Source organism: Otolemur garnettii, unplaced genomic scaffold, assembly GCF_000181295.1.
Source record: "Otolemur garnettii isolate 467f Iridium unplaced genomic scaffold, OtoGar3 scaffold00072, whole genome shotgun sequence".
In the NCBI taxonomy this organism is placed as follows: Eukaryota; Metazoa; Chordata; class Mammalia; order Primates; family Galagidae; genus Otolemur; species Otolemur garnettii.
Genome location: NW_003852467.1, coordinates 4,669,537 through 4,684,116, shown reverse-complemented (window position 1 = coordinate 4,684,116; position 14,580 = coordinate 4,669,537). Strand labels below are relative to the sequence as shown.

General features: G+C 35.7%; 1 protein-coding gene across 1 annotated transcript in view; it reads right to left on the bottom strand.

The window, feature by feature from the left end:
* Window positions 1-14,580, bottom strand: part of DMD (dystrophin) — a 2,307,273-nt gene that overhangs the window by 1,462,742 nt on the left and 829,951 nt on the right. The window contains exon 19 of the mRNA XM_023515448.1: window positions 231-318. Within this exon, the coding sequence (XP_023371216.1) occupies window positions 231-318 (88 nt within the window). The remainder of the gene's footprint in view (window positions 1-230; window positions 319-14,580) is intronic.

Below are 14,580 nucleotides of genomic sequence, written 5' to 3'. Positions count from 1 at the left end.
AAAGTGATGAAATATTCCACTACATCCCATTTTCTTCCAGCGGACTCAAGGTTGAGTTTCTCTTAATAATTTGCTTAGCATTAAGAAAGAATAATAAATACACACAAACGCCTCTTAATTTAAATTTGCATTCAAGAAGTTCTTGTCTGATATAATTCAGCTGACAAATATGAACCTATGTGTGTATCAAATCCCTAAGCAGATTATCTAAATCAACTCTGTGTAATTACCATTCACCATCTGTTCCACCAGGGCCTGAGCTGATCTGCTGGCATCTTGCAGTTTTCTGAACTTCTCGGCTTTCTCTCGTTCTATGGCCTGCAGCAGGATAGCAAAGGTGAGTATTTCAATACAAGGATTGTGAATCTGCACAGCAATTATAACGTCTACTTGCCCTTTCAAGCCTTAAGATATTTCTCTCTGTCAGCTTATCAAGTGAATCTTAGGACTTTTTATTCAACTCTTTTGGCATCAAAACATCAAAATGGCATGAAAGAGTAAGCTATTTTCATCTCCTTCTTTCCCACTATTTTAATAATCAAATTTTTATTCTGAACTTATTTTACATTATAGCTTCTGATGCATTGCAATCATTTTTACATTGCATTGCAAAGACAGACAAACCGTAACAATGACAGAGAAAATGTCAGATCATTAAAATAAAATACCTTTTATATATTCACTGAAATTACTCTTAAAAACACAAGTATATATGCAATATTAAGACTCAATTTGAGAATCTAGTCAAGTATAATACATGGAAAATAGTACATGCACATCAATAATCTTAACTAAAAAGCTTATATTTAAGTACAAGAATGTAGGCTAATTTTGATTACTAAAATAGTCAAAGTATTCCTATTTTCATGGAAAACTAATTTAAATTTCAGAGAGCTTTCTAAATTCCTTTTTTAATACTCCTAATTATGGTTAACTTTTGAACAACAAATACACAAAGATTTAAATGAACATTACACACTTTTGATTTGAATTAGTACTATCTCTACAGATACACAAATTTTAAACTATGATGCAACAGAACTATGTTACTATGATCATTAAAGAGATGGGGCCTTAACTATAGATACGTCTTAATACATAATTTTTCAAAGAAAAACAAAGCAATTAACATATAGTAAGAGCAATACTTTTGTGCCTAAATGATAGCACCATAAAAAAGATATCACATGAGTTTGAGGTATGATACTATTCTACATCAGACTACTTTCAAAACTTTATTTAGCTCTACCCACAGCCATTTCAGCAAATATCTCCAGATGTAATATTAGAATGCAGATAGGAGGGTGTATAATAGATATATGCACACTCTATAGTAGTGTTGAGTAGAAATTTGTCCAAAGATGAAAACGTTGGATATCTGTGTTGTATAAGATATACAAAAACCGCATGTGGGTAGTGAGCAGTTAAAAGGTGGCCAGTATAACTGAGCAAATGAATATTTAATTCTATCTAATGACATTTATTTCAACTAATTTCAATTTAAAAAGTGTCTTCTTAAATAGTTAAAGACAGGTAGCTAGAGATAGGAATATAGATAATACAGAGATATCAAGAATACTTTCAGAAAAATAAGTAATCATCTACATTATTATTTCTCAAGCATATAAAGTAATAGAAATGCTTATAAAATAACCCATGTATTTTTACATATCTGAAAATATTTTCTAATTTCGAGAAATAGCTACAAGTCAATAAAAGGTATAATTTTTAATTTTTTTAAAATTTATTTTAAAGACTTTCATAAGTGGGATACCAGACACTATCTGACCTTCAAGGCTTGATATAAAGCCATAGTAACCAAGACAGTTGTGGTATGGGCAAGTACACAGAATGCAACAGAATAGAGAGCCCAGAAACAGACCCACACAAATATAACCGAGTGGAATTTGGGAAAGAAGCAAAGGCAATACAATGGAGAAAAGAGTCTTAACATATGGTGCCAAAACAACTCACAATTCACATGTAAAAAGCTGAGTCTAGACATGGACATTATGCTCCTCATGAAAAGTAACTCAAAATGGATGACAGATTCAAATATAAAACACAAAACCATAAAACTCCCAGAAAATAACACAGGAGAAAAATCCAGATGACCTTGATTTTTGTAATAACTTCCTAGGCATAATACCAAAGGCATGGTCCATGAAAGGACTGATAAGTTGAACATCATTAAAATTTAAAAAATTCTGCTCTGTGAAAGAAGCAATCTAGAGAATGAAAAAAAATAAAAGCCACAGACTGGGAGAAAATTCTTGTAAAAGACATATCCAGGAGAGAACTCTTCTCCAAGATATACAAGGAGCTCTTAAAATTCAATAATGAGAAAACAAATGACCCAATTAAAAATGAGCAAGACCACTCAACTGACACCTCAGCATATCAGATGTGAAGATGGCAAACAAACAAATGAAAATACGTTTCACATCATATGTCATCAGGGAAGTGAAAATGATATACCATTATGTACCTTTCAGAATGGCCAAAATAAAGAACACTGAGACTATCACGTTCTGGCAAGGATGTGGAACAACAGAAACTGTCATTCATTGCTGGTGGGAATGGAAAATGGTACAAGTCCTCTGGAAGACAGTTTGGAGGTTTCATACAAAATCAATGAACATACTACTGTATGCAAAGTAATCCAGAGATCACAGTCTTTGGTATTTACCCCAAGAGCTGAAACGTAAGTCCATACAAAAACCTGTACACAAATACTTTGATCAACTTTATTAATAATCGTAAGACCTGGAAACCATCAGGATGTCCTTCAGTAGATGAAGGGATAAATAAACTGACGTACATACGGACAGTGGAATTTTATACAGTTCTATAAAAATGAGCTATCAAGACACAGACCACATGAAGGAAGCTTAAATGAATATTATTAAGTGAAAGAAGCTAATTTGAAAGGGAACATACTATAGGATTCTACCTACATGACATCCTGGAAAAGTCAAATCCATGGGGACAGTAAAATAATAATTGCCAAAGGGTATGTGGAAGGAGGGACGAGTAGGCAGAGCATAGAGAATTTTAGGAGTGAAATTGCTCCCTATGATACTGAGAGCAGTACAAGCCATTATCATTTTGTTCAAACTCACAGAATGTGCAATGCCCAAAGTGAACATTAATGTAAAAACTGTGAACTATGGATGACGATGATGAGTCAATAGAGGTTCATCTACTGTCACAAATGTACCACTCGGGTGGGGTATGTTGATAAGGGGGCAAGCTATGCATAGGATGTGTGGAAGCGTGAGCAGGGGTATGAAATATTTCTGGATCTTCTTCTCAACTTTTCTAGGAACCTAAAATTAACCTAAAAATAAAGTACCTTAACATATCAGAAAATCTCTCGTGATTAGGATTACGAGATTTCATATCAAGAGTACAAAATGCCAAAAGATCCAGTCATCAATTAAATAAACTCTAATCTGGAACAACCCTAATATAAAAAAATACTCATTCAAAGAACAAATAAATGAAGAGTGAAACACCAATAGTGATAGTCTTGTTTTCTTTTATTTTTAAATACGTATAGCCTGGCTGTGAAATACACGTTATGCTGTGAAGGACAGCAAAGGAAAACTCAGTTTCGCCTCGTGTGGAGGTGATAGACACATTTTAATATCTCAGATTCCACGTGAAGATTTCTAAGTGCACAGATTATGGTGTTTTGTCATTATATGCTCCCAGGATCCCATTTCAATTAGCAGGTGACACCTCGGGGTTGTCTTGAAATGCAGTTTCATAAAGAGAGTATTAATATTGTTTCTACAAACATGTGGACGAGGGAAGGTTCTAGCCTGCTGGTGGAACTGAAAAGGCCATGAAAACACTGTAGTTACAACATCTACCTCATGGTAAGATCCCGGGGGAAACTCCAAAATTGACATTTTCTCAACTCTTCCACTTTTGTTTTCTAAATTCTGTCCCTAGCAGCTTATGCGTTTTTCAAAACTTCAATGTCTTCTCATTTAAAAATATAATAAGTGGCACCTGTCAAACAGTTTGAGAACTTTAGAAGAGAAAAAAAGTCACATTGAAATGAATCTACAATTATTAAGAAAGACAGGAGGATTTGAGATGTCCCAAATTTGAACTACATCAGGAAAAAAAGAGAGAGAGAGAAAAAAAACTAAAAGAAAATAAATACTTCTTCCATAAGACAATAGAAGAAAAGGAGGATGAGAACAAACTGAGCAAACTGATATTCTTTGAGTTGAAGCGTTATCCTCTCCCATCAGAGTGATTTATATTTTACCTACACTGAGTTTTTGCCTTTTACTTTTTACACAAAATGATATAAAAAGTAAAATCAGAACACCATCTGGGCTTCATAAATAATACAAATACATGATCAATGTACTTCTAAATTTCATGGTCACAATTTCTTCGTTTTAAGCTTAATAGAAAAATCAGTTAGCACATGTTACTAACAGAGAGTCATACTTATATGTGAATATCTCAGGGTAATGTTTCAGCTTGAATATCTAATTTTTTAACCACATTATTCCATTTGTTCTAATATAAATAATAACAATAATCACCCCACCACAAAACAACCAATCTATAACATAGGCACTATTACTTTCCTGTTTTGACAGAAAAGGAAACTGAGGCACAGACAGGTTTGAGGGAAGTGGAAAACAAAATGAATTTTGTCACACTGTATATCAGATTATGGTTTATGCACGTTATTTCACACATGTTAATAACAATTGTGAGCTAGAAGGAAGAAAGAAAATTTCACACCAATAAAATTAAATCATATATCAAAGATCATAAAATTAGAAAGCTTTAGATCCAATGTTAGCACCCTGTTATCCTATTTACAATTTTAGCTCCCTTTCAGACATACGCTTCTGCTTCAAGGATTATTTCAATGGACATTAACCAAATAGGCTTGAGCATCTAAGAAAACATGGAACAGTGAAGGTGAGCTTTTTGTTGGGATGTAGTCAGGGATACTTAAGGTATCTAACCACTAATTCAATATAGACACTACAATGTCAAAAGGAACAGAAGGAAAGCCTATTCACTCACAATGGGCACTGATGGTCTGTAGGCGGATTATCAACTCTATACAGCTCAAGCAAACTGCATAACCGATGCATAGAGACAGACACAGGCCTACAGAGTGGCAGCTCATAGCCTCTGCATACTTGGCAATGCTCAAATGATTATGTGGGTTCTGTTAAGTCACCCTTATGTAAAGAGGAATATTGGAAAATGAAGAGGATTATGGGTACACATGTGCCTGGAAGAGTGTGAACAAGACGAAAGTTCACAAAAAAACATTTCATTGCAGACATAGTTGTGTGGGGTTTATTTAAAAGGAATAAAACTGTGGGGGCAGCAAGGCATGTCAAATAAGGTAAAGAAAAATTTAGGAGTCACTCTTGGCTCAGTTGGTTTGATTTCTGTCTTTCCTGCTTACTAGCCATTTAACCTTGGTAAAGTGATTCAACCTTTCTGAGCCTCAACTTTTTATGTCAAATAACAATAAAGATACCTACCATCCAGGGCTTCTGAAGGTATTAAAAATGCTTTGTCATGAATTTACTTCCCAACGTGAAATAATTTTTTTTTTTTTTATTTCAGGTCAATGTGAGGATACAAGCAACCAGGTTATAGTATTTACATTTGTTAGGGAGAGTCCCTCTTGGAGTTGTGTTTGGCACACAAAAGTTGTGCCATATACCCTTAAGTGGTTCTCATTAAGTGGGAGCACACCGATTTCCTCCCTCCTTCTCTCTGCCCCCAAGTTGAATTGCATTGAGTAGTTGTCTTACGTGGGCATGTATTAATTAGATTGTCCTCCAGCTTCATATTAGTATTGAGTACATTGGATATTAGCTTTTCCATTCTTGTGATATTTTACTAAGAAGAATATGTTCCACTTCCATCTAGGTTAATACAAAAGATGTAAGTCACATCATTTTTCACGGATGAATAGTACTCCATGATATATATATATATATATATATATATATTACACTTTATTAATCTATTCCTGGGTTGATGGACATTTAGATTGTTTCCACACTTCAGTGATTGTAAATTGAGCTGTGATAAACATCTAATGTAAACGTCTTTATGATAGAAGTTCTTTTTCTGGGTAGATGCCTAGTAATGGGATTGCAGGATCAAATGGGAAGTCTAATTTGAGTTCTTTGAGGATTCTCCATACTTCTTTCCAAAGACAATGTATTAGTTTGGTGTCTCACCAACAGTGTAAAAGTATTCCCCTCTCTCTACATCCACAAAGTGTTGCCATTAATTTATCCCAGAGTGAGATAATTTTTTTTAGTAAAATGGGAGATCAGGAATTAAGCTGGGAAAAAGTGGCATGGCATAAAATGAGACCATATGAGACAAACCGGAATGTGTGTTCATTCTAGTTTAACGTGATTTCAATAATCTTAAAATGTTTAGTAATTTCTTGTCATCCACTTCCCTGCTATAACCACTACCCAATCAATGTATGTAACAAAATCATACACATACCCTCCAATAAGTTTATATAAAGAAGAAAAAAAGAGTTTGGGAAAAATATTGGACAGAAGAGCTAATTAGAGTAACTTGCTTGTGGAAAAGTGTGAGAAATACACAAATAACTGCATATAAAAAGTGTTAAGAAAGATCATCAAATAAACATCACTGCAAGTCCCCATTTCTCCTGGGATCTAGCCACCCACGTATTTGTCCAGTAAAATATTCATGTAGGAAAATATAGTTTAATATACGAGAATAGATCAGATCACTGATCTCCCATCTTCCTTCATTTTCTAACAGAAACATACCTAAAATGTACCCCCCTAGAAGCAACAACCAAAAACAAACTGTGAAGAGAAATATTTTACTGGTAAAGGGAAGAATATTCCTTCCTTTAATGTCTTATCCCAAAGGGCTGTTCAGGGACTGACATGACCAAAAGGGTTTTTAGTACATCTGTTTAAGTGGGACAACAGAACATGTAAATTCAAACCACCAGTGGGGTCAGTACCTACCCCCTACATTGCAATGTGTCTGTTAGGAGTTGTGGGCTACAGAGGATGAACACTAGCCTTCCATGGGTCTATGTTGCAAAGTGACAGCTGGTTCAAAAATAAAAAATAAAAAACAGAAACAACAAAATCTGCCCCTCACACCTATTCTCGTAGTCCCATCAAAACTGCTGTTATCAATGTCACACTGGCCTCTACACAAACTATATTCATTGGCTGATTCTTATTCCTCAGCTTATCTATTACCATAATTTGATTGAGATAATTCTTTTTTCTTCTCAGTTATGTATTAATTGGGCTTCTTGGAATAAAGGCAATTCCTGGGTTATAAATGAGATAGATTCTGTAGGTTTGTTTTTATGTTTGGTTTTGTTTTATTGTTGAGGATTCATTGAGGGTACAGAGAACCAAGTTACATTGATTGCATTTGTTAGGAAAAGTTTCACTTATATTTGTGTCCCCAAGAGATATGTCACACACCTTGACCCCTCAACACCCTCCCACCTTCCCTCTCTTCACTTCTCCATTCCCCCATCCACTACCAAGTTCTAGGTCAACCATTGTCCTCATATTAGAATTGAGTACATTGGATTCTTGCTTCTTTGGTCTTCTGCTGCTTTACTAAGAATGTGTTCCACTTCCATCCAGGTTAATACAAAAGATGTAAGGTAGTGGCTGAATAGTATTCCGTGCTATACACATACCACAGCTTGTTAATGCATTCCTGGGTTGGTGGGCATTTAGGCTGTTTCCACAATTTGGCAATTGTAGTTTAAACTGCAATAAACAGTCTAGTGCATATGTCCTTATGATATAAAGGATTTTTTTTCTTCTGGGTAGATACCCAGTAATGGGATTGCAGGATCAAATGGGAGGTGTAGTTTGAGTTCTTTGAGGATTCTCCATACTTCTTTCCAAAAGGTTGTATTTATAGTCCCACCAGCACTGTAAAAATGTTCCTTTCTCTCCACATCCAGGCCAGCATCTGCAGCTTTGAGATTTTGTGATGTGGGCCATTCTCACTGGGGTTCGGTGATATCTCAGGGTAGCTTTGATTTGTATTTCTCTGAGAATTAGGGACGATTAGCATTCTTCCATATGCTTGTTAGCCATTGGTCTGTAATCTTTAGAGAAGGTTCTATTCATCTCTCTTGCCCATTGATATATGGGATTGTTGGCTTTTTTCATGTGGATTAATTTGGGTTCTATATAGATCCTAGTTATCAACCTTTTGTCTGATTCATAATATGCAAATATCCTTTCCCATTGTGTATGTTGTCTGTTTGCTTTGGTTGTTATCTCCTTAGCTGTACAGAAGCTTTTCAGTTTAATTAAGTCCCATTTGTTTATTTTTGTTGTTGTTGCATTTGCCACTGACTCTTCTTCATAAAGTCTTTCCCCAGGCCAATAACTTCAAGTATGTTTTTCCCCACACTTTCTTCGAGTATTTTTATGGTTTCATGCCTTAGACTTAGATCTTTTATCCATCTTGAATCAATTTTAGTGAGTGGAGAAAGGTGCAGGTCCAGTTTCAGTCTTTTACACACGGTTATCCGATTCTCCTAGCACCATTCATTGAATAGGGATTCTTTTCCCCAGTGTATGTTCTTTGTTGGTTTATTAAAGATTAGGTGGCTAAAAGATATTAGTTTCATCTCACGGTTTTCTATTCAGTTCCAGATGTCTATGTCTATTTTTGTGTCTATATCATGTTGTTTTGATCAGCATGGCCTTGTAGCATAGCCTAAAGTCTGGTAGGCTGATGCCCCTAGCTTTGTTTTTATTACTAAGAATTGCCTTAGCTATACAGGTTTTTTTCTGGTTCCATATAAAACAAAGAATTATTTTTCCCAAATCTTGGAAGTATGATGTTGGTATATTAATGGGGATGGCACTGAATCTGCAAATTGCTTTGGGAAGTATAGGCATTTTGACAATGTCGATTCTTCTTAGCTATGAGCATGATATGTTCTTCTATTTGTTAATATCTCCTTCTCCACAAATCCGTAGCCTTTGAATACGCAAATAGCAGCCAAGATGAAAAGATAATCAAGGACACAATTCCCTTCAGAGTAGCTTCAAAGAAAATGAAATACCTAGGAATATACCTAACCAAAGAGGTAAAGGACCTCTAAAAGAAAATTAGGAAACACTAAGAAAGGTTTGTTCTTAAATTGAATTTGTATATAAGTTGACATAGGCATCTTTGGGTCTGTTCCTAAGTGCAACTTCTACACAAGTCATATGTTTGCGACTCAGAGACTGCCTGTATTTGCACAGTTTTCCTCTGACTTCAGGGACCAACTTTACTCAATCTCCTTTGTAAATTTCTTATCATCTCCCTGACCTCTAACTTGGGAGCATCTTAATGCTCAGTCTATATTTCCCTTTGTTCAGAGCCAAAGCTTAGAATTCTTCTTGTCCTTTTTTCTCTCAAGTTCACACATTCAATTCATCAGTAAATTCTGTTGAGTTTAACCTCCAAACACATCCAAAAAATGTTGTCACTGTACTTCCTACTACCACCCTAGATAAAGTGCCCAATCAGTGCTTTGGAGCAGGGAGGTGTTTCAAAATAGGTCACTAAATGGTCTTTATACTTCAACCTTTGCTCTTTGATTATATATTTTCAACTCAGCAGGCAGAGAAAGCCACTCACAACAGGGGTTAGTTTTAGTACCAATCTAAGTCTCTAGTTCAAAGTAAAACCTCAAGTCTTTACCATGGTCCTATCTGATCTTAACTTCCTTAACCCCTCTGAATTTTTCTCCAGCTATTAAGCACTTTGATTATTCTGCTGCAGCCACATGCTTGGTTGTTCCATGACACTGAATGTGTATTTACTTTTCCTCAGGTTTCAAATGTTCCTACTTTAGTTATCTGCAAATTCCCCACTGTCTCATTAATCTTTCCTCAAATATCACATTTTTAACTTGGCCTTTTAGTGTCTATCTACAACACACACTCATACTAACACACACACTCTCTCTCTTCCTAGCTAGACATAAAGTGGTCATAGAACCAGCCCTGGGGATTGATGCTGCAAGCTCCATAATGGAAAAATGGATTAAAAGAAATTCTTCTAAAAATTGCATATTATATTAGGAATTGGGCACATCAGCCTATTCTCCAGCTCAATTACTAATGATGATAAACAATTACTCAAGTAGAAAACAGAGTATCAAATACTCTTCCACAAGTGAAGGATAATAGAATCTTACCTCTCTTTTCTTATTCCATGGCTCTGACCTTTTTCTCATTCTCTCTCACACCCACACTCCCATATATTTATGTTTATACTTATATATATATATATTATACACACACAAACACTCTTTTCCCTTGTTTGCATGATCAAGAGTATCAACTGAACACTCTTCAACCATGGCATCCACTTTCTTCTATGTATTTTCATGAATTACAATGTTGCTGACTGGTCATGAGTTACCTGGTAACATGGAAGGTTTCTGAACAAGATTGCTAGTCAACAATGTGTTGAAATATAAGAGTTGCTAAGTGATTTGGTATTATACACAGCTGAGAGATGAGGAGGGGAGAAAGCATAAAAGAGGCTGAATTGGGGACAACTGGGAATTAGATTGGGAGAAATGAATCAGGTAACAGCTGTTATGTTAACACATGGTTAGCCAGCAATTTTATGCAGAAACTATTCATGCTACCAGGTAACTCATGACTGGTCAGCAATGTGTTAATACAACATTAGCCCGAGTATTTATAGTCAAATTTCAGTCCGTGCTACTATACAGAAAGTTCTTTTTGGAAAGTCATCAATTTCCTTCTTGCTTGGGACAGGGCTTCCTACGGTATTAAGTCCTGATATCTATAACTACTTCCTTCAACTCCCCTTTATCATGAAAATATCTCTGCCTCTGATATTACCATCTTTCTCTAATCTTTCTTTCTTCCTCAGGAAACTTGTCCAGCTGTTCTATGAGTGTCTGTTTTTCTATATAGCTCTGTTTATATATATGTCTCTGTATATGTATATGTATATCTGTTAACTGAAAAAGAATCCATATTTTATAATAAGACAGAGTTTCAAAATTATTTTATCCATGTAGAATATTAAACATTTTGCTCAACATGTTTAATATATTAGCACATGTTTAGAGGTTACCCTCAGATTCTAAAGTATTTAGTACACAAAATTTCAAGTAAAGATTATAAAGGTAAAAAAGACATCTGTGAAACAGTCCATCAGAAATTTGTTCTTATTTACAAAATAAAATAAAGGCTCATGAAAAGCCCTAGAGATCATGAGGAAGTTATGACTTCAAAAGGTGTAACTGAAAGTACAAAATGAAAAGCAGTTGAATTGTATAATGTTATAAAGAAAAAGGTAACGAAAGTAAAAGAATTTGAAGCAAAGTGTACAAAAAGGGAAAGCTCACTAATCATTGAATAAGTTGATTACAAAACCCTTTATGACCACTCTTGCTCCATTTTCATTGGCATCTCTTAAAAGCCTCCTCCTCTAATGACATCTTCTCTAATAAGATGAAAGAAAGTTCTAGATTCCCAGTCCTACCTTGACTGTAACATAATTAATATTCTATTCACTTAACATTCTGTAATGAAGTTTTACCTTTAACAGAAAAGTAATTCATTCACTCAAATGTTTCTTCAGAAGTTGGTATATCCTTCATGCTGGTTACAGAGACTGTTTTACAATGTGCCTGCAGAGCTGCACATTATTGTTATTTTTATAGTCAAATATTTATTGGGTTGTGTACTAAACAGTGCATTAGACACTGGGATGCCAAAACCAAAAGCAAAACAAAGAAGCAAAAAACCAAAACCAATTAAGATTCAGTCCCTGATCCCTAGAAACCAACAACTGACCACGGCTGGAAATGAGTTTGAGCAAGTAAGCAGGAATGAGATCATTGTAGGCTTCATGAGGGCAATGTGGATGCGGCCAAAGACCACTAGGAGCGTCCCTATACATAAACATAGTTAGGCAGATTTACATGCTGTAATAAGAGAGATGGCCTGTAATAGGGAACTATGGGCTGTCTCTCTAAGAGGATTAGAGAAAGCTTATTATAGGATTTGGGCTTGTGTTAGGTGATGTGGGGATCAAGGAAGCAGGACTTTGTTTTGATTGGATGCTGTAAGCGAGTGAGGTTAATTTAATGATTGGGTGTCTAAAGAAATTCAACTAGATGGCAGAAAGATGATAACAAGGCTACAGCTATGATCAGTATAAAAATATAACCTGTGTTATTAATTAAGATGAAGGATATTGGATCATTTGGTGTGGTTTGGACAATGCTATTCTTTTTTCTTTTCTTCTGTATTCTGATATCATTACAAAGTGGTCTTATTTTTATTTTGATTCATCATGACCATGAAGAAGCCTTATCTATTATTGGGATTGTTAGCAAGTTTTCACATTTGATAGGAGGATATCACAGACTAGCTGGAACTACCAAGGCAGTATCTAGCCCTCCAAAACCTAACTGAAGTGCCAAGCCAGCTCATAGCTATCAGTAACTGCTTTTATCTTTCACAAATGATTATAAACAGAGACATAACAGGATCGTACTTATGTTTTAATAAGCTCATTTTGGCAGAGGTGACGTGAAAACTTCTAAAGGAATTCAACATTAGTAGCAGAAAAGACCAGCTAGGGGGATTGTCATCTTAAACAGAAGTAAGCCATGATATTAGCTTTAATCAGGATTGTAGTGATGGGAATAGAGAGAATTGGACAGTTTCCAGAGCTGTTAAGGGAGCAGGATTAATTGAACTTGTCAAAGAGTAGACTTGTGAGTGGTAGAAAAACATCTAGGTGACCCAGTTAGCGTTCAGATTTCTGGATTAGGCTGCTTGAAGAGAGAAAGGAAAGGGAAAGAATAAAGGGGGTTTAGAGAGATGAGGTTTACTTTAAAATTTTCAGGAAAACATTCAATTAATGTTGTGTATCTGGCAATTAGATATATTGTCCTGAGCTTTAAGGAGAAGATATGAGCGAGTGGTGTATATTTGGAGAAGTCATGAGAAAATAGAAGGTATCTGAATAGGAATGAATGAGGACATCCAGAGAAGAAAGACAGGGGAAGGAATGTGGGGACCATTAGGAAAACTGTAACAAATCCTCGAAAGTGTAAAAGAGGTAATCAGTATGTAATTGTATCCCTTCAGCCAAGGGAGGAAAGAATTTCATGGAGGAAGAAGACATAAATAGTGTCTGGTTCTACAGAAAGCTTGAGTAAGATAAGGCCCATATGTGTTTCACGTGTGTTTATAGGAGAGGAAGATTTTCTCAAAGATGAAAAATCAACTGGCCCGCTTAAAGGCCCAGAAAATAGAGATTGAAGATATGGATGTGTAGATGAATGGAATTCAGTTTCTTAGTTCATAGACAATGATGCTACAGGGAAAACACAAAGAGAGAGAGAGAAGCCTTAACTATCAATAGCTAAAGTACAGCCTCTTTTATAAAGGTAGATGGAAAGAGCGAGCCTATGAGCACAAGTCTACAGCATTTGCAAAATATTATTTTAATGAAAGTAGAAGGCAGAGTCATCTACTGTGAATGGTAGGGAAGGGTTTGGGAGCCCTGCAAAATCTTGAAATAACTGTGGAGAGAAATTGAGGAGAAAATTTCCTAAGGATGCGTGGAAAGCTTCTGCAGAACTAACCACTGATGATTCTGTTGAAATGTGTTATTTCAGAAATGGAGTAATGCCAGGCAGCGGCCACGTCTACAACGCGAGTGTGCAGGTAGATGGCTGAATGGAGGAGATGAGAGAAATGGAATGCAGTATCAGGAGAGCCCACATGGATGCTGAAATGACCGAGAATGAGAATACAATTTGAGTGGCAAAGACTGTAAACCTAGAAATGTTTTCAATGAGAAAATAATATAATAAAACGGTGAATGATAGATGGCCACCATAGGCATGAACCACAAAGAAATATTTTTTTTTAACATAAATAAAGAGCAGTATTTTTGGAATGGTCTCTATGAAGGAAAGTAGCAATTCTAAAGGAGTGAGGTGCAAAAAGAGGTCTTAGTCATAGTGGTGATCTGGAGGATAAAAGTGGTATCCATGTACGAACAGAATGAATATATAGGACAGAAAGCTTGGCTCAAAAGAAAGATTTCAGGAGTGTGGGGAGGCGCACAAAGCAGAGGAAGTGAGACAGAAAAAAGGGAGTGCAGAAGAGCACAGGAAAAAAAGATAAAAGGAAGGGTAGATTAAATAGAGCTACCTGTACTCTGTGTTGTCAATGTACATTAGAGATAGGAGAAAAGGACGATTTCATGGGGCTAAAGATTTCCTCCAGAAACTTAGTAAAAAGTTGATTTGGCATGGGTATAACTGCACACCCCAGAAAGAGCCCAAAGCCTGTTGACCCTAAAAGCTTAGTAGGGAAGGCTTTTAAGAAAACCTTGTATAGGCTCCTTATACTCAGACACCTGTCATGTCACCTGTCGGTCAGAGGCTACTTTGTTGTTTCATGACTCATTTACATAACCATATGCTCACTTCAATAATTTGAGTAGCTAGAATCTGCT